The following is a 20,344-nucleotide window of genomic DNA, read 5'->3' as shown; positions in this document are numbered from 1 at the left end:
AGCCCTTGTCGGGAACAGCTGGTGGGTGGACACTATGAGCTTTGAGAAGCTGCTGCATCAGGTGGGCGGCTTTGGGCCCTTCCAGCTGTGGAATCTGGTTCTGCTTGCCTTGCCCCGGCTGCTGCTGCCTCTACACTTCCTCCTGCCCGTCTTCCTGGCCGCCGTGCCAGCCCATCACTGTGCCCTCCCGGGGGCCCCTGGCAACTCCAGCGACCGGGATGAGTGGCTCGAGGCCCACCTGCCCCGGGGGTCTGACGGCAGGTTCAGCTCCTGCCTCCTCTTGGCCCATCCGCGCCCCTTCTCCAACACCTCGCTGGAGGGAGGAGGACACAGTCCCGCAGAGCTTGTTGGGGAGCTCCCTACCCTGGCCTGTCCGCAGGGCTGGGAATATGACCACTCCGAGTTCTCTTCCACTATTGCAACCGAGGTACTGGATGACGAGGGCGGAGGCGTGGGATGGGCCTGTGGTTGCCTTGAGTGGTTACTGTGTGGGTGGCAGACACCAGCTTTACCTCTTACCGTCTCAGTGTTTCCATCTGTACATGGGGCCTGTGACATCAAGCACTGAGCCTAGCTCCTGGCTTGCATAAAGGAGCCCCACAGCTTTTATTATTCAGAATAATAACAGCATTATTAAGTTGAGAGGTGATAAAGACAGGGAAGGGTGGAAATGGCTACAGAAACTTGACCCAGAGCTAAAAAGGAAGTTTCTACAGGAAATGGTGGGGAAAGAGCAGACGTCTCCCCTTCCTCCTCTTTTTAGGTCCCAGGTGTGGGGTTTACAGAGCCCATCCAGGTGTGGGGTACTGAGTCTTTCTAGGACAGGAGCAGGGATCTCATTGTCATGGTCAAAACCTCTACAGGAAGAACTGAGTCTGGAAGATTAGGAAGGGGCAGTGTCCTCTACCCAGGCTGGGATAGAGAGTTGGGGCTGAAAGTCTGACAAGGAAGCTGGGAGGATGGCTCAGTGACCTCAGAAAACCTGAGGGACTAGAGGGGAAAGGCTGGGGTTAGCTGGAAAGGGCCCATGTCCACTTGAGGCCCCGTCTGCCCGTCCTTGCAGTGGGACCTGGTGTGTGAGCGGAAAGGCCTGAATCGAGCCTCGTCCACCTTCTTCTTTGCTGGCGTGCTGGTGGGGGCTGTGGCTTTCGGATACCTGTCCGACAGGTGGGATAAGGCATGGGGCTGATTGTGAGTGGTGTGGGGGGATTCAGTCCCACTATCAGGGGTGTGGGTGTAATTTGCCTCAGTCCTGAGACACCCTTTCTCGATGGCAGGGCTGATTCTGAATGGCTTCCCTGCAGGTTTGGGCGCCGTCGCCTGCTACTGGTGGCGTATGTGAGTGCCCTGGTGCTGGGCCTGGCGTCTGCAGCTTCCGTCAGCTACACCATGTTCACCGTTACCCGTACCCTCACGGGCGCAGCTCTGGCTGGCTTTACCATTATTGTGATGCCCCTAGGTGAGACAGCAGGGGCAAGCAGGGCTTCCAGGGCCGGAGACAGCCTCTGCCAAGACTGTGCCATCTGCCCTCACTAACCGTCTCTGTCTCCGTCCCCTCCCCTGGGCCCAGAGATGGAGTGGCTGGATGTGGAGCACCGCACTGTGGCTGGCGTCCTGAGCAGCATCTTCTGGTCAGGGGGTGTGATGCTGCTGGCCCTGGTCGGATACATGATCCGAGACTGGCGATGGCTTCTGCTGGCTGTCAGCCTACCGTGTGTTCCAGGCATCCTCAGCCTCTGGTGAGGCCTTGGGACAGCTGGGGAGCTGGAGAGATGGGAACTCAGAAAATTAATCAGAGAGAAACAGAGATACAGAGACCAAGAGTGATTGAGCCGAACATAGATGATGACTACACAGGACAGTGAGAAACAGAATGATAGACAGAGGGTTGGAGAGATAGAACCAGGACCAGTGAGCCATGGGACCAGAAGTGAAAGGTATATTCAGAGATACCCTAATAGACACAGTGAGAAGCAGAACACAAGAGTTGGTAAAAACAGAGCCGGAGAGAGAGAAAAACAGGCATAATTGGAAGGAGAGGAAGGAATAAGGCCAGTGTGCAGTCCTGTGGGGTGGGAGGATCCCAGGCAGCACTGCAGGAAGTCAGGCAGAGTGGGCATTTCATTGCCTCCCACATGGACCCCATGGGGCATGCATCCCTCCTTCATCATATGCCCTCCTGGTAGCCACAGGAAGAGTGGGTGGCTGAGGCTGGAGCTGAGGTCCTGGAGGTGAAGCTAGTCTGGATCAGAAAGGTAGAGATGAAGGGAGCTCTGGTGGCCTAGTGGCAAGAAGCTGCGCTGCAATCCCAAAGGCGCAGGGTTTGGATCCACCAAATGCTCTGCTGGAGAAGGAGGGGCAATCTCCTCCTGTGCCCTTGCTCCTGTGCCAGTCAGATCCCACAGTACACAACAATTAAAAAAAAGAAAAAGAACAAAGAAAAGAAAGAAAGGCAGAGTTGATCCAAGAAAGACTCCTGGCAGTGGTGATCACAGGAAGTCTGGGAAGAAGTTGCTTAAAAGAGGACTAAGAAGAGTTCATCAGGTAGGGGACAGGGAGGAAAGTTTTCCAATATTCCCAGCTGAGGGGCTGACTAAGATAGACGCTAAAAATGTTAGAGAGATGAAGTTTAGGGTGTGTGGGACAGGCCCACAACCCAGTTTCTTAGTTGAAGTCCTTTGGGTCTCTCTCCAGGTGGGTACCTGAGTCAGCCCGCTGGCTTCTGACCCAGGGCCGCGTGGACGAGGCCCAGAGGTATCTCCTCCGCTGCGCCAGGCTCAATGGGCGGACCGTGAGTGAGGACAGCCTGAGCCAGGAGGTGAGGGTGAATGTGTGTTAAGTGCCTTCCCCTAGGGCGCCACTGTATGTGACAGGAAAAGCTCCTGGCCCCATGGGAAAGCCCAAAGTCTTTGGACTGTCCTACTCACATTCTTGATTCAGGGCCCACCTTTCTCGGCTCCCATGAGTACCCCTGCAGAAGCACAGAGGGACCCCTGTGCCCGGCTGAGCCTCACAGGCTTGCCCCACCTGTCACCAGGCCCTGATCAAGGTGGCTGCAGGGGAGCAGGAACACCGAAGACCCTCATACCTGGACCTGTTCCGCACACCACGGCTCCGACACATCTCACTGTGCTGCATGGTGGTGTGGTGAGAGGCGCTGGCCTGGCAACCCGGGCTGACTGGTGGGGGCAGCTGCCGGGGTGGGGCTGGTGCGAGGACGGGCAAGTGAACTGACACTGCAGAAAGCAGGAGGATGCGTTTCTGGTGGAGAGCTGGCTGAGTTAGGCCAGAAGCTGGAACAGGCATCAGATACAGCCGGGTTGAAATTCACTCTGTCCTTCCTTACTGTGCAAATTTGGACAAGTCACCTAAGCACTCTGAGCCTTCATTTCCTTTCTGTATAATAGGGATTATATTAATTCCTGTATGTCCAGTTTGTTACAATGATTAGGATAAAAGGCTTTGAACACTGGAGTGGTCTGTGCATTCAAGGAAGATTATGGAGAGCAGGGAGATCCTAGACATCGGACTCTGAAGGGGAGCAGGTGGTCCTGCTAAATTAAGCTAAGGTTCTCTGAGGAGGGAAGATGACGAAAATGGGAAGGAGGGCGCTTTGAACGGCATCTCGATCTTCTTTAGGTTTGGAGTGAACTTCTCCTATTATGGCCTGAGCCTCAATATGTTGGGGCTGGGACTGAACCGGTACCAAACACAGCTGCTATTCGGTGTTGTGGAGCTGCCCTCCAAACTGCTGGTTTACCTGTTTGTGCGTCGCGTCGGACGCCGCTTCACGCAGGCTGGAGCGCTGCTGGGCACCACACTCTGTTTGTGGGCCCGGTTGCTGGTCACTGCCGGTGAGTCCCGCCTGTAGACCCCGCCCATAGCCTGGTGGCCCCTCCCACAACAGTGTGGCCCCACCCATATCCATGTGGTCCCGCCCATCCCGAGTCCCGCCTCCCCGCCTTTCGTGTACCTCCCACTAGCTCACTTTCTGAACTATTATTCCTCCAGAGATGAAGATGTGGAGTACTGCCTTGGAAGTAATAGGAAAGGGTTTTTCTGAAGCCGCCTTCACTACTGCCTATCTGTTCACATCTGAGTTGTATCCTACCGTGCTCAGGTGAGTGGTACCTGGGCTCCTAGAGGTGAAGTAGGTTTGTAAGTGGCATCTTTTACCAACACCCCAGTGTACACCCAAAACTCACTGCCTACTCATGACATCTATACAGAACTGTCCTAGAGAGTTTCCAAAGCTGTAATCTTTACTGGAAGCAGATTGTCAACTCTATCTTCTGCCTGAGGGGCTGATGTGATTGATGGATTCAAACGGCTGACTTTTCTGTGAGCAGCTGAGGACTTTAACCACTGTACCACCAAGGTCCCTTTACACATACACTCTGCACTGCAATCTCTCTCACCCAATCCGGATGCCCTACCCAGAACACACAGGTACTCAGGATTGTCTGTGTAGGATAGAGCTGGAGGGTGGAGAAGGGAGGTCACATTACATCTATGAACAGTAAACCCTGATTCGAGTCAGGCAACCAGTCTGAACCTCTTTTGGGAGAAAACAGTTACTAGAAACCCCATTTGCCCTCCCCAACCCATTCAGTACCACTGAGACAGAGCTGCTTCTGGGGGTTGTCTCTGGGTATAAATTTTGGGGCTCTCAGTTGGAGAGGTAGCTTCTAGGCGCTGAATGTGTTCAGAAAGGCTTGTTGAGCCTCTTCTACCAATGCAGCAGGGCTGGTGCAAGCTGCTGGCCCTCTTTGTTCTTTATTACCTTCCCCCACCTTTCGTTCTTAAATCTTCTCTCCCCTTTCAATGAGTTATACTCGACTTGATGGCACCTAGCAACAACATCAATGATTACTCTTGATGATGGCACCTAACAACAATATCAATGATTACTCGTGACAGAACCTCACCGGCATTGAGAATAGGGTCTCCTGGCCTGGGGGAAAAGGCCGACTGATAGAAGCCGTGGCTCTCTTAGCTGCCTGGGGTGAAGGGATTCCAGGACTTCCCAGCTCAGAAAGGAAGCTCTGTAGGGCACGACTCCCCAGTAAGTATGAACACTCACACTCCTCCATACTTTCTCAACAGACAGACAGGATTGGGTTTGACTGCACTGGTGGGCCGGCTTGGGGGTTCCCTGGCCCCCATGGCGGCCTTGCTGGATGACGTGTGGATACCGCTTCCCAAGCTCACTTATGGGGGACTCGCCCTGCTTGGTGCCTGCATGGCCCTCCTGCTGCCAGAGACAAGGGAGGCACAATTGCCAGAGACCATCCAGGACGTAGAGAAGACCACCCAGGACGTGGAGCAGAAGAGGTGTGTGCATAGGACTCTGTGTCTGCATGTGCAAGCATATGCATGTGGGTACGTGTGGCACCTTAGGAGGCAGAGGAGGAGACATATTTGTACATATTTGCATAGATATCTGGGGCACACATGCAAGGATACACAGCTGAGCATTTTTAGGGGATATATATACCTGGGATACGTAAACTGAATGTGTGGAAGAATATTGTGAGTCCACACGTATGTGTACACAAATAACCAAAATCATCAGGGAAAGGCACATGCATGCACTCTCAGGTTTGCCTGCACATCAGCTATGTGTGAATCACTCATGGGAGTACACATGTCTGCATGCCACAGGCCGGGAACGCCCTGGGTCAGCCTTGATGGGGTAAACTGGGTGGTGGGTTCAAGGGCTGAACCTATTCGGCTCATGATTTCTTTCTCCCTAGTACCTCAGCCAGCCTTCAGGTTGAAGAGATGCATATGAAGCAGTTTCAGGACTGAGTGAGATTGGAGTAGGCCTTCTGCAGAAGTTCTGTAGCAGGATCTGGGAGATGGAAGGGCAGGCCATGTTTGCTGGAGGTATCAAGCTCTCTGACCAGGGCCACTAGTGCCCCCTCCTTGTGCTCATCCAGCCTTGACTATTCTGCCTCCAGCCATGAGGCAACTTCCCAGAAAGCAGTGGGCCACCAGAAAATTCTGGGCATCTCTCATGGCTGGAGGAGGTTCTGTGAATGAAGGTGTCCTGTGGGCTGAAGCAGCATGGAGGAGCTGTGCAGAGACCCCTGGATGGGAAGTCACCGAGCTTGCCCTGGGCTCTTATCCCAGCTTTGCCAATGATTTTTGCTCTGCAACCTTGGGCATGTGGCTTCTCCTCTCTGGGCCTCAGTCTGCTCATCTTTCAGATGGGAACATGAAGCCCATTAAGCCCACTTCACAACAGTATCTGTGGTCATACTCAACTGAAATGGTAAAGAAGGTAATTTTTCTAGAGATAGTGCTAAAGAAAGGGACTGTCTGGTCTATTATGACTTCTGGAATCAATCTGGTGGGTGGACATGCTGTCCACTGTGTGGATAGGAGGCTGTCCAGTGCCAGGATCAAGATACCAGAACAGAGCTCTTTGCTCTCAAAAATGGTCCTGCTACCTCTTAGACACATTACAGAGAAGTGCATCCCCTGCCCCCCATATACACACATGCCTCATTCTCCAAGCCAGTGTCTTCATGCCCACACAGAAGGCACGGGACATTTTACAGGAGAAACCAGGGAGGCTAAGGCTCAATAAATAAGTTTTATGAGTACTCTGAATGTCCAGAATTTTCTAGGGAACAGGATGGGGGAAGCAAGGAAGGCCATTCTTAAATAGGGGTGACCTGTGACCATTGATCAGATAGGAAGCAGAGAGTGAAGAGTTGGTAAAGTGCAGGCTTTCTCTCCCACAGGCCTGTTCTTCCCATGGAGTTTAGTCCTAGGCCCCCATTTTTCGCACCCCCATGGGATCACAGGAAGAATTGTGGACAGTCTGATCTTTCCTGAGAGCATCTCATTTGGACTTTATCTCCACTGGGTCATAGATGTAACAGCCAACATCACCAATGTTCACACCTGGGAGAGAGAGAGAGAGAGCGCTTCATCACCACGGGCTTTCAGGCTGGGGGATGCTCAATTCAGGACTCAGGGCTAGTGGAAGAGGGTTGGGGTATGTGTGACCCCAGGGCAAACTGTTCACACTTCCCTACAGGCCATGCACATGTCATACTTCAGGCTTAGTGTCTGGGGTGGGGCTGCCCACCTTTGGGGCCAAACAGGTAGCCGTAGCAGGGGATGTGGCAGTAGGGAACACCATCATGCTAGGACAGAGATAGAAAAAAAAACAAAACCAAAACCCATCTAAGCCCGTCACTCTTTTCCTCTCCTGTCGCCCTTCATACCCACCATCTCTGCCCTGCTTACCTCAGCGTGACTCCCGGCAGTCAGCGTCTTCCGGCAGCGCTGGCACCTCAGACAGGGCCGGTGCCAATTTCTGCCCAAAGACATCACCTTCTCAGCTGATAGGGGGTAGAGGTGGTGGTTCCAGGGATAGGCAGGGAGACCCACCTGCCTTGGATTTCCTCCTTACCCCTTGCTGCCCACCATGGGCTTGCCTTTCCCAAGTTTTCTGCTGTGACTTACCGAAATACACAGGCTCCCCACAGCCCGGGCAGAGCGAAGTCTCCCCAGTGAACGTCTTCGTGTGGGGAGGGCCTTTAAGGGGAAGAGGCCCTGGCTAGGGCTGAAGTGGAGCCAAGGCCGGAGCAGGGCCCACCAGCACACGGCTTGCATGTAGTACCTGCTTCTTCCAAAAGCCAGCCCCCACCCAGTCCCTCCCAGGCAGCCACTGATCTCCTTTGCCTCAGCTGAGTCACCTCTGACTCCACCTCCTGGTCCATCACTGTGGACAGGAGGGACCGCTTGCTTCATTCTTGTCCTCCCAAGGGCTCAAGTGCACAGCAGCCCAACCCTGTCAGTAACTTGATCCTCAGGGGAACCTGAGCTGATACAGAAGCTGGCCAGGGCACAGGTGTCAGGTGGTGGGGAGCCTGGTGTCACTGCCCCGTCCAGCAGCAGGATGGAACAAGGCTTGGAGGGGAGAAGCTGATGAAAGTGAGGGGCTGACTTCATACTAACGACCTCTCACCCATACACCTGAGAGAGGCTCAAGTGCCAGGCTTGCTCTGACTGTCTAGCTATGTGGCTAGCATGAGGTCACTTGCCCTCTTTGGACCTGTGAAATAGGAGTGGTAATGTTCTATGCCCTATTTACCTCTCAACAGCTGGCATAAGGAGCATCCAAAAAAGAGGTCACGGGTAAGAGAAGCCTTTGCCAAGACTAAAAGTTGTAAGACTCTGAAGCAAAAGCTGAGAGGAAGATTGCGCCTCACCCCACCTGTTTGTGCCCTGGGAAGGTTCTGAAAGAAGAGAGGCTGGGACTCACTTTTTTTGCCCTGGGGGAGGCCACTCCTGGGTCTGGGGGGACTGAAGCTGCTGGGGCTAAGAGGTGTGGTGCTGGCAGGGGTGGGAATGGGGGGATTATAGAGGTAGGAACCCACACCGCCAATGTTCACCCCTGCAAAGAAAACAAGCGAGGACAGGTTGAACCTGCAGGATGCAACCACCAGGAAAGGAGGGTCCTGCTGCACCCCACCCCTTCCAAGCTGGTGCTTACTTACCCCTGGGTCCAAAGAGAGCCCCATAGCATGGCTTGTGGCAATATGGCCTTCCGTTATGCTAGGCACAAGGAGAGGGAAGGGCTTGCTTAGGGAAAGGAGGAGGGGGTCTCTTCTCTGCCCCCAAGACAGGCTGCTAGGTCTGGACAGGCCTGGCCCAGTAGATTTGGGAGGGATGGGGAATGCTGGCACAGGGGGGCGCTGGCCCACACTGCCAATGTGGTTGAGGGAGGAAGGACAATGTAGGTCAGGTGACATTGCGGGTCCTACTCTCTCTCTCCACGCGTTTAGTGGGCTGATGTGGTGCTTGGGGGTGGGTGGGTGGTTGCCTTTAGCAGATCTTCAGGGCTCAAAGTAATGGTCAGAGCCTGAGGGCATCACAGACAGGGCCTTACCTCTGCGTGCCCACCAGGGGACAGGATGCTGTGGCAGCGCTCACATTTCAGGCAGAACGGGTGCCAGTTCTTGCCCAGGGAGCTCACTTTCTCAGCTGTGGGGGACAAAGTGGAACCAGGCTGCGGGGCAACAAGTGGAGCAGCGGGCTCCTTCCTTTACCCCTCAGCCTTCTGGTGAAATTACACCTCCCCACCCTGGAGACGACATGGGTGTCTCCGGGAGGTCCGTTCCATCCTGCCCCGCAATAATGTGTCCCACCAGAAGGTGGGGAGGTAGACCCAGCAGGGACAGGGAGGTGTGTGGTGCCCTAGCGCCGCCAGAGGTAGCAGAGAGAGTCTGAAACACCACCATCGCCAGCACCTCAGAGAACTCAGAGGTTCATATTCGCCCCAGCTTCCCCTTCCCTCAGCCCAGGTCTCACCAAAGTAAACGGGTTGCTGGCAGCGCGGGCAGGTCCAGCTCATGGCTCAGCCCAAGGTAGCAGACGTGCACACTGTAAGCCCAGGACCCGGAGCTGGCTTCCCGCGCTGGCTCCGCCTACAGCCCAGCTCTCAGTTTCATTGGCTGACTCCGTGCCTCCTCAGCTCCCATTGGCCAGCAGATACTTACAACCTCGAGAACTCAGAACATACTCCAGTTGCTTGGAGAAAAGCCTTGGACTAGGGTAAAGCATCGGGTCCTGTGTCGAAGTGGGTTGAGTACTGAATTGAGAGGGATGGCTCGGTACAGAGAGGGCTGGAGAAATGCCAGTGTGCAGACGCCGTGAAAAAACTGGATTCTTTCCCCAAAACGGAGGAGATTCCTTGAAATGATGACTCCTCACCTTTGCAGTCTAGTAAGTTGTTAAGTAAGATCAGGGGACTCTGGAGCCAAACGTGGGTTCGGAACCCATCTCTGCTCTTAACTGACTCTGGCTCCGGGCAAATTACTTGACCTCCTTCTGAGGTAATTTCTTAGTAGTAAATGAATGTTATGATAGCAGCCTCTAACGCGTAGAAATGTTTTGGAATTATTTTAGTTCATGCACATAAAGTGCCCAAACAGCGCCCGCCACACAAATGTTAGGGAAGCCTAGCAGTTAGGAGTTTGGAAACCTCAAAACGCCACCTGCTCCAGCTGAGCAGTAGGCGCCATCGTGGGAGTTGACATCCACCACAAGGATGGAAAGGTCCATCGCAAAGAGCCCAAGAGCCAGGTCTTCCACCTTCCGCCATTGATCAAGCTCTACAGGTTACCGGCCAGACGAACCAACTTGACCTTCAATCTAGTTGTGCTGAAGAGGCTGTTCATGAGCCTCACCAAGCGCCTCCCCTATCCTTTTCTCGGATGACCTGAAAGATGAAGCTTTCTGGACGTAAAACAAGACAGCAGCGGTGATCAGGACCATTACGGATGACATACTACTTCAGGAGGTGCCCAAGATGAAGAAGATGTGTGCTCTGCACACAAGGAGCCAGGCACAGAACCGCATCCTCAAGCCCTGAACTCGCGCAAGGGCTGCGGAATCCTGCTGCTGTCAAGTGTCTAGAGGTATACAGGTATTTCTGCAAGGCGCAGGACACCCTGCACAGACACACCAAACCCTATGTCTACTCCAAGGCTGGGAAGTTCCAGAACGCCTGAGGCTGAAGAGCCAGCCACAGCTACAAGAACTAACTCCAGAGCCAGCCTTTATTTCTTACCTTTGCTTTGGCTTCTTGGCACTCTAGTGCAATATTCAGTCTCTTCTGACAACCATCTTGGTACTTTCTTCCTCTTCTTTTGTATTCTTCGTGGGTGATATTCTCGCTATCTTCCTGCAGTCATCTGGTCTTTGCTCATCGATGTTAAAAGCCTCAAATTTGTCCCTGATATGGTTTTGGATTTCATACCTTTTCAAGCTATATGCAGAACAGATCATCTGGGAGGCTGGCGTCTATGAGGAGGAAGAACACTGATCAATAACCTGAGTTATGCCGGTGACATGACCTTGCTTACTGTAACTGAGAAGGACCTGAAGCACTTGCTGCAGAAGGTCAAGGACTGCAGGCTTAAGTATGAATTGAAGCTCAACATCAAGAAAACAAAGATTCTCACTATTGGGCCTTTTGGCAAAATCATGATAGACGGTGAAGAGATTGAGATTAACTGTCCATTTCTCAAGGAAATTACTGGCAACTACTCAGTGAAAAAGTATTGTCTTTGCAGATCGAAATAGAGCACCTTTCCCTCTTTAAAAAACAAAAAACTGTCAGGGCCTGGCTAACCTGCAAAGCAGGATCAGCGATGCAGAGTAAAAACAGCAGGACCACTCATCTTGGCTTGACCATCCTTTCTACAGTAAACAACTCCAGGAAGCAGTATGCTAATGAATAAGGAGGGACCAAAGGCCTCAGAATTCTAGGAATGTGATACCTTCTTGTTTTCCAATAGATATCACAGGCTATCCCGGAAGATGTCTTTGTTTTGTGTTGAGGTCTGGGAATATTTGATCTACCAGTCAACATCTCTGACAGATAAGAGATAATGCCATTACCCCTGCAGGCATGTTCCTAAGACGTATATATACCCTTGCCAGAACATCAAACTTGCCATTTGTCACCAGCAATTAGCCTCTCCGCGTCTTCATTTCAACCTGGTGCCTCCTTTTGGCGGAATTCTCCCGACATATCGGGGCTGGATCCCCGATAATTAACAGCTTTAGTTTGTTTGGCTTCACAATCAACACTTTTGGCACCAGCTGCCAGGAAATCAAAAGATGAACTGCATTGGGAAAGTTGGCAGTCAGAAACCTCTCCAGAGTACTGAAGAGCAATGGTGTTATTCTGGAGACTAAGGTGCACCTGATCCAGGTTATGATCTTCGCAATGGCTTGCTATGCCTCAGAAAGCTGGACAATGACTGGGGATGCTAGAAAGAGAATTGATGTTTTTGAGCTGTGGTGCTGGAGAAGAGTATTGATTATACCATGCACTGACAGGAGAATAAACAGGTTTGTCCTGAAGAGGTGGAAAACAGGCTGCTCCTTGGAGCCAAGGATTCTGAAGCTTTATCTGACATACTTTGGGCATGTTTCAAGGAAGGATCAGTTCTTGGAGAGGGACATTATCTTGGGAGGGTGGAGGGATAGCTCAAAAGAGGAAAGCCCTCAATAGATGGATTGATTGGTTCAGTGTCTCGAGTAATCAGGGTAGATGTATCAGACACAATAAGGTTGGCCCAGGATAAAGCAAGGTTTGATAATATAAAGGCATTTGTGTGAACCAGAACAAATTATTGCTAACCTTGAGAAGAATGGGACTTTTATGTGAAACCTCTATATTAACCAAGAAACAATTGTCTTAACAGAACAAGAAAACATTATTTAAAAGCAGGATAGATCTGTGTCAGTTATATAATTTCTCCATCCTTGTCTGCTAGTCTATTCTATGTGTGGTAATTATTAAGCTTATGTAAGTTGGTTGTTATTATGTGCCATCGAGTTGCCTGTGATCCAAAGCAACCCTATGGACAGCAGCTCCGAAGCCTGCCCTGTTCTGAGCCAGTCAGTCTTGAGCCATTGACTCTAACACACCTACTCCCATTGTCCCAGTTACTGTATTGATCCATCTCATCCAGGGTCTGCCTCTTCTACGATGTCCCTCCACCCTTCCCAGCATGATGTCCTTCTCCAAAGACTGGTCCCTCCTGGCCACATGCCCAAAAGTATGTGAGATGGAGCTCAAAATTCTAGTCTCCAAGGAGAAAATTGGTTTCACTCTCTCCAAGACAGACTTATTTGTTTTCTTGGTGGTGGGTCCATGGTATGTTCGACTCTTCTCCAGCACCAAAACTCAAAGTCATTGATTCTTCTTCTGTCATTTTGGTCATTGTCCAGCTCTCTGATGCATAGCAAGTAACGGAAAAGGCTATGGCCTGGATTAGCTGCACCTTTGTCTCTAGACTGACATTGTCGCTTATCAGTACTCTGAAGAGGTCCCTGACAGCAGAATTTCCCAATGCAAGTATGTAAGTTTAGGATTGTTATATTTTCCTGATTAATTGATCGTTGTTGGGTTTGTTTTTTTAATTGTTGTCAGGAATGTTCTTCAATTTTTCCTTCTCCCTTCAGCTTTTCAATTCTAGGTGAGTGAAAGGATGGAGGTGGTGGAAGAAGTAATCATCACAAATGCCTATAGTGCTGTCATAAGGAAAAGGGCTTGGGAACACTACCAGGATCCCTACCAGGGATCCACTAACAGGCCACGGGACAACAGATTTGGAGTCAATCTAAGAAAAAGGCTTCTAATAGACCTGAGAGCCTTAACATAGAGTGGTTACTTCAAACGGGAGTGAACTTCCCACCATCTAGTATTACTATTGTATAAGTAAAAATGGACAATAAACCAACTGGCCATCATTATGCATGAGGGCAAGGAACGTAAGCAGACAGAGCTTAAATGTCTCTTCACAATTTGACCGTCAACACTTCTTTGGTTCCTTAGTTTTGGAATTTGTTTTAGCACAAGAATACTGCTGAAATTAAATCATGGCAGCTACAATCAATGGGATGCCAGCCACTGTACCTGTTACTTTTGATCTTTACAATAATTGAATGAAGGGTATAAATGTCACATTAGCAAATGTAAAGAAAAGGAAGGCAGGTGGGGGAGGTTATTTGTACAATAACCATAGAGACCCATGCATTCTGACTCCATCACCCATACGTGTCCACTTTATACCAAGTGCAGGAGGTTACACTTTATACCAAGTTGCTCATATATTTCAGCATGAAAGGGTATTACATTCTGCCTGCACAATACCTCTGTACTTGAAGACAAAAAAGGCCTGTCCAGGAAATAATGGATTGAGATGCAAAGAGCAAGAAAATGTCATTGAAACCTTTCCCTGGTTTCAAAGTAGCCTCAGGATAAAATTTTAAATTTGGCTCTACAAACCTCCATACTCAGACCCTCCACCTCTCTAGTGTCCAAACATTCCTCCTATGGCTTAGTGGTAAGGAGTTACTCTGCCAACTCAAAGGCAGACAGTTCGAATCCACCAGCTGCTTCCTGGAAGAAAGATGGACAATCTCCTCCAAAAACCCAGTGGAGAGCCACCTACGAGTCATTTCCAACTCTCTGGCACACAGCAACCACCACACTGAAAAAGCCTCAGAAGACCTTCATAAACCTGCCAAACTCCTCTGCCTCAAGGCTTCTGCATATTTTCTCTTTGCTGGGAACTTACTTCCCTAATAATTTTACCTCTCTAGTCCCTACTTTATTTGATCTATTTACTCTCCTCATCTATTCAATTTCAGATTACCAACCTCAGTTAATCTCTCGTATAGCAGCCTATGCTGTAGGGGGTGTTGTTAAGTGCTGTGAGATTCGAGTATGATTCACAGTGACTCTGTGAATAATAGATTTGAACGTGTCCTATCCTGCACCATCCTTTTCATCCTCAATTCGAGTCCACTGTTACACTGTACCAATTCATCTCATTAAGGATCTTTCTCTTCTATATTGGACCTCTACTTTCCCAAGTATGATACCCCATTCCAAGGAATAGCCTCTCCTAAAACATACCTAAAGTGTGTGAGATGAAGCTTCACCATCTTAGCTTCCAAGGAACATTCTGGTTGTATCTAATGTAAGACATACATGTTCGTTCTTTTAGCAGTCTATGACATATTCAGCACTCAAATATTCAACACCAACTCAAATGCATTGATTCTTCTGTCATCCTTATTCATTGAACAGCTCTCAAAAGCATAGCAGATGACTGGGAAAACTGTGGCTTGAATCAGGTGCACCTTAGTCTTTAAACTGGTATCTTTGCTCTTGAGGACTTTGTAGAGATTCTCTGACAGCAAAATTTTTCAATGCTATACATTGCCCGATCTCCAGACTGTAAATACTAAGGGTGTTGACTGTGGATCCAAGCAAGATTAAATAGTTGACACTTTTCTCCATCTACCATGTTGCTATCTGTTGGCCCAGTGGTAAGGACTTTTGTCTTCTTGATATTGTTGAAATGTAATCCATATTAAGGGGAGCTCTGGTGGCCTAGTGGCAAGTAGCTGCAACTACAATCTCAGAGGTGCACAGTTCGAATCCACCAGATGCTCTGCCGGGGAAGGAGGGACAATCTCCTCCTGTACCAGTCAGATCTGATTTGACGGTACACGTACACAAAAATAAAAAAAAAAAAAAGAAATGTAATCCATATTGAAAGCCGGAGTCCTTGATCTTGTGCAGCAAGGTCCTCCTCCCTTCCAGCAAGCAAGGTTGTATCATCTGCATAACTCACGTTGATGAGTTTTCCTCCAATTCTGATACCATACTCTTCTTCATAGAGTTCAATTTCTTGAATGATTTACTCAACATACAGATTGAATAGGTATGAAGAGAGTCTATAGCCCTGATGTACACCTTGCCTGATTTTAAACCATACAGTGTTTCCTTTTTCTCTGTTCAGACAACAACCTGGTATAGATTTCACAATAGCACAATTAAGTGTTCTAGAATTTCCACTCTAGGAGGGTGAATTAATGACAGCCCTTCCCCCCTAAATAAAATAAGAGATAATAGGAAATGGAGATTCATGAATCACTTTTACTATTGGTAAAGGCTAAATGGACTTCAGCCCAGCAGAGATTGTGTTGCTGGCGCAGTACTGGGCCGAGTTCCATTCTGTCATATGTACTGCTGTTGTTATGTGCTGTCAAGTTGGAACCAACTCATAGCTGACCCTCCCACAGGTTTTCAGAGGGCATAAATCATACAGTAGGAAGTTGCCCATCTGTCTCCCTCGGAAGACCTGGTGGATTTGAACTGTGTCCTTTTGGGTTGGCAACACAACTCTTTACCATCAGGCCACTACAGCTTCCTTCTATTGTACATAGGAGTCATTATGAGTTGGAGCTGATTCAATGGCACCAAATTATAATTTCATAGCAGAGTTCAATACAGCCCCCAGCCTCCTGCCTACCTCCCTCAGCCCTAGTTTAGGCTTTTTCTACCTAAGTAGACTTTGTGCTCCATGTATATGTTTATAGTGCTTTACTGAAGTTTTTGGCCTCTTTGCTAAATAAACATTTGTTGGTACATGGATGTTAAATGTTATACACCAGTCTCCCTCAGCTGTAAGCAGATGAGGGTTAGGTGGGACAGGTGTAGGGACAGGAGGGGTGTGGTCAAGGTGGAGAGGTCTTGGGACATTGGTAATAAGAGAAGCCCTGGAGTGAAGGAAGCTCAGCTGCCTGGGAATACAATCTCAGAAATTTCTGTCCATACGCAAGGATCAGTGTGTATGATGTTCAAAAGGGAATATGATTTATACTGATCCTGATTATATAAATACTAGTTAGCTAATAAAGTGAAAAAGAACTGAAATTTTGGATTGCCAGCAAACTAGTCCCAATAATTGCAGTCCTCCACAAGAACTTACTAATTAAGTTTAATTAGCATGTAGTGCAATTAAGTCTATCATTAAATAGGTGGCACATAAGAGAATGTGGGAAAGTGTTATATAAACTGTAAAGGATCTTGCAAATATGGCTGCTGTTATGTGTCAAGTTAGCTTTGCAGTAAATTTTGATTACAACTAAAAATTCTACTTATTTTATGTTTATTTCCTCCCTTGAAAATCCACTGGAGGTTCAGCTATGAGTCAGTTCTGACTCAATGTCACACAACAACGTTTTATGTCTATTCTCAAGTAAATATGCTTGTGACTTTTAAGGCATTGTCAAAAACTTTGTTTTTAGATGACACTTTTGTAAAGGAAATGACTTGTTTCTAGTATGTTGGTAAAAAAATTATTCTTACCTCTTTACAGTGGATTTCTTTTTAAAAAACATTGTGATTTTTAACTTGTTTACCGAAAAGTTGAATTTTCATTCATTGTTGCACATTTCCCTACCAGCTCGTTTTTTTTTCTTAAAAAAATATTCACTGTTGCATTATTTCCTCCCTCTCCTCCCCAGTCCACTTTGTTATGCACCTTATTCTAGACTGTTGTCATACAAATAATGCCTAATACATTCCTTTTAAACAGTTACTTCCTTCATCTGTTCCAATACAGTGTTCATTACTTATCCCCTCTTTTCTTAGTTTCCCACCAATCTTCATGTCAGTCTTGTTTTAGAACACTGGTGTTATGCAGTATTTGTCCTTTTGGGACTGAGATATTTCACTCAGCATAACATCCTCCAGGGTCACCCGTCATGTAATATTTTATGAATTTCTTGTTTTTCAGTGCTGCATGGTATTCCATTGTGTGAATATATCACAGCTTCTCTATCCATTCATTTGTTGATAAGCATTTGGGTTGCTTCCATCTCTTTGCGATTGTGAATAACACAGCAGTAAACATGAGTGAGTATACATCTGTTTGGGTGGTAGCTCTGGTTTCTTTAGGGTATATTTCTAGTAGTGGAATTGCTGGATCAAATGGTATTTCTATTTCCAACTTTTTTCCAGACTGCCTTCCATAGAGGTTTCACCATTTTACACTCCCACTAGCAGTGAATAAGGGTTCCTTCCAATCTTTCCACAACCTCATCAGCCTTTGTTGTTTGCTGGTCTGTTGAACTTTGCTATTGTTACTGGGGTGAGATGATATCTCATAGTTATTTTGATTTGCATCTCTCTTAGAGCTTAAGGATTTTCAACATTTCTCCATGTGTTGTTTGCCATCTGAATGTCTTCTATGGTGAAGTGTTTGTTCATATCCTCTACCCATTTTGTGATTGGGTTGATTACCTTTTTCCTTGTTGAGGTGCTGGAGTATTCTATAAATTTTAGATATAAACCCCTTGTCAGTTAGGTCATTACCAACTTTTTTTCCTGTCTATGGGTTTCTTTTTGACCCAGCTGGAGAAGTTCTTTGAGGTGCGTAAGGATTTGATTCTTAAAAGGTCTCATTCATCTATTCTCTTCTGGTTGTAGGTTATAGTGTTATAGTTTCTTAATCTTTTTTATCTATAACCCTTAATGTTTTCTTAGTCCATCTGCTGCATATACTCCTCCAGTAATAAAAGTTCATTTTCTGTAGTTTATATTACTTTTTAATAAGAAAATATTTTAATTTTAATTGTGATTTTAATGAAAGTTTGCAGAAAATTTGAATTTTCATTCATTCATTGTGGCACAATTTCCTCCCACCTCCCTTTCCCTCTCCCAGTCCCCTTTGATACGCACCTCTTATGCTGGACTGTTATTTTACAAATAATGCCTAATCATATATTTCCTTTAAACAGTTCTTTCCCTCATCTGTTCCAATACAGTGTTCATTATCTATCCTCTCTATTCTTATTTTCCTCCCACCCCCCATGTTAGTCCTGCTTTATAACAGCGGTGTCTGAACTAGACACTAATGAGGCACACTAATCATCTTATTTTTAGAGAACTGTTGCTTAAAAGTCATATATCATTTGTGACTCTTGCCAAAATCCGTTTGATTTTCTCTCCTTGTTTCCCCAAATTATTTTACTATCACTCAGCTTGGTTGAGAGCAATTTGCTGATAGTTTCCTGCAGTGGCTATAGCTATCCAAGCGGTTGCCTGTACTTTATTGAGTTGGCTAAATGTGTGACTTAGGGGCGTCAGCTGGACTTACTCAGAACCAAGACTGCAGGAAGGGTCTCATCCCCTAGCCCTTCATTACAACTGTGTTTAACCTTCACTCATGAAATATCTGCATTAAACCATGGTGTTCCATGAACAGATGGACTTGCTTCACTAGTATCACTTGGTAAGGTAGAGGTGTGGGGTGGAGGGAAGGAAGATCCTCACCAAGTCATACTGATGCATGGCTGCTACAATGGGCTCAACCTCAGCAGAGATTGTCAGGACAGCACCATACTGGGCACAGGTTCGTTCAAAGGTTCACTGTGGGTCGGAGCTGACTGTCTAGACAGCACCTAACAATAGTAACATTTAGAAATGTGTATATCCTTGGAGAACATATACAAGATAACTAATTCCAATTCTCTTGACTTTACCGCCACCTGGTTCGACCTCTGAACCATGAGGGTCGAGGGGAGGTGAACATGCAGGCTGAAGCATAAAGAAAAAAGACAAGGCAGAGGCCCAAGTAAATGTGAGTGTGTGCACCGCAGAGGCCACAGCGGCAGGAGGAAAGGATGCCACAGGCTGGAGACGCTGATATACACTTGACTGCGTGCTCCTGTCTAGAACTTCAGACTCAAGGAATCTAGAACTTTCATCAGCATTCGATCACCACGAACACCTGAGAGGCTCACCATCCTCCTTTGAAACCAGGCTCTTTTAGATTTGTTGCCCAAACCTATAATATTCTAGACTATCTCTGCTTAGTTGTTGTGAGATGTAACGTGCACAATAAATCATCTCTTCTGCTCTCTTAGCCAAATAATAATAATAATAATAATAATAAATAGTAATAATGAAAATAAAATCCCAAAATTTTGTAGCATAAAAATATATATATGCTAGAAACCAAGGATATAGAGAAATTTGATAGAGAGCTTGCTTATAAAAACTTGCATTTATTATGGTGACAATATGCGTTGGAATTGGTATAAATCTACCAGCAACTTCCTTATTTCTGTATTAAGGTTTGGGAGCTGATTTTATTTATTTTTTTTTGGAGGTGATTTTTTTATAATCTCTAAAAGAATAGTCTTTCTAGGATATGCCACTATATTGATAAGTGTAGTGTAGGAGGGAAAATGGTTTTTCTAGTGCATTAATTTTTATTCTTACCACATGGCTGAGTGAGAATATGCAAACAAGGTAAATAAAGGACTTGCAATGGGGTTAGTCAGCTCACCTGGGGGTGCTACCCCACAAAGCCAAAGCCAAGGTCTTTGTTGAAGTTTACTAGAGGGCTGGGAGGGGGGCACCATGTTTGGCAAGAGTCATACTCAACTCGATGGCATCTAAGAACAAGAAGAGCTTTGTAACATTGACCTACAGTTGTGAGGCTAGAGATCAAAAGGCCAGTCAGCATGCTTGGTGAGCTATCCTGACTGAGCAAATGTATTGTTGCCAACTTGAATTATACTGGTTAACTTCTATAACAAACCCTCTAATTATGAGTATGGTTCTGTTTGTTCTGTGTGGCCACTTCAGGGAACTAGGAAACCTCCGTGAGAACTCTGGGAGGGGTGGTTGGTATTGGAACGATAGAAGTAGGGCTGAGAGTGGGGAGACATGTCCAACCTGGCAGGAACAGGTGTTGAACTGTTGTTGATGGGATGCTTCCCCATGGTGAAGTTAGTAAACCAAAATTAATAAACTGATCATAACATCCAAGTGTCCTATCCACCTGACCACAGACAGTCTGATATAAAAATGTGACCCAAGTCAAACTAATCAGCCGCCCTTCCTGACAGTTTTTGGTGTTAGAATAAAAAAAAATGGTTTCTAGAGAGAAAGATAAAAGAGCCACAGCAGCTTGAGGCAACTAGAGACCATCTTCTT

The 20,344-nt window shown here is 47.5% G+C and overlaps 2 protein-coding genes across 2 annotated transcripts; one reads left to right on the top strand and one right to left on the bottom strand.

The window, feature by feature from the left end:
- Positions 1-34: 34 nt before the first annotated feature.
- Positions 35-5,811, top strand: SLC22A7 (solute carrier family 22 (organic anion transporter), member 7). Its single transcript, XM_006882141.1, has 10 exons — positions 35-427; positions 1,064-1,167; positions 1,305-1,459; positions 1,571-1,739; positions 2,695-2,818; positions 3,038-3,147; positions 3,640-3,854; positions 4,012-4,120; positions 5,107-5,382; positions 5,757-5,811. The coding sequence occupies exons 1-10, from the start codon at positions 35-37 to the stop codon at positions 5,809-5,811; spliced, it is 1,710 nt and encodes a 569-aa protein (XP_006882203.1).
- Positions 5,812-6,829: 1,018 nt separating this feature from the next.
- CRIP3 (cysteine-rich protein 3) lies at positions 6,830-9,376 on the bottom strand. The gene is made up of 8 exons (XM_006881963.1): positions 9,334-9,376; positions 8,912-9,006; positions 8,520-8,577; positions 8,285-8,416; positions 7,483-7,554; positions 7,264-7,358; positions 7,103-7,160; positions 6,830-6,915 (listed from the first exon to the last, which is right to left on the bottom strand). Exons 1-8 carry the CDS (start codon positions 9,374-9,376, stop codon positions 6,854-6,856), a joined length of 615 nt encoding a protein of 204 aa, XP_006882025.1. The 3' UTR covers positions 6,830-6,853.
- Between the last annotated feature and the right edge of the window lie 10,968 nt (positions 9,377-20,344).

Source organism: Elephantulus edwardii, unplaced genomic scaffold (genome assembly GCF_000299155.1).
Source record: "Elephantulus edwardii isolate Elephantulus edwardi_28Jun2011 unplaced genomic scaffold, EleEdw1.0 scaffold00017, whole genome shotgun sequence".
NCBI lineage: Eukaryota > Metazoa > Chordata > Mammalia > Macroscelidea > Macroscelididae > Elephantulus > Elephantulus edwardii.
This window is presented reverse-complemented; position numbering and strand designations above follow the sequence as displayed.

Bases quoted from the DNA above. Each gene is read 5' to 3' on its own strand.
- SLC22A7 (XM_006882141.1), top strand. From the start codon at position 35: ATGAGCTTTGAGAAGCTGCTGCATCAGGTGGGCGGCTTTGGGCCCTTC. The intron at 2,819-3,037 runs GTGAGGGTGAAT...ACCTGTCACCAG, and splicing joins AGGACAGCCTGAGCCAGGAG to GCCCTGATCAAGGTGGCTGC. The intron at 3,148-3,639 runs GTGAGAGGCGCT...GATCTTCTTTAG, and splicing joins CTGTGCTGCATGGTGGTGTG to GTTTGGAGTGAACTTCTCCT.
- CRIP3 (XM_006881963.1), bottom strand. From the start codon at position 9,376: ATGAGCTGGACCTGCCCGCGCTGCCAGCAACCCGTTTACTTTG. The intron at 9,007-9,333 runs GTGAGACCTGGG...TGTCCCCCACAG, and splicing joins CCAGCAACCCGTTTACTTTG to CTGAGAAAGTGAGCTCCCTG. The intron at 6,916-7,102 runs GTGGGCAGCCCC...TCTCTCTCCCAG, and splicing joins CTACCTGTTTGGCCCCAAAG to GTGTGAACATTGGTGATGTT.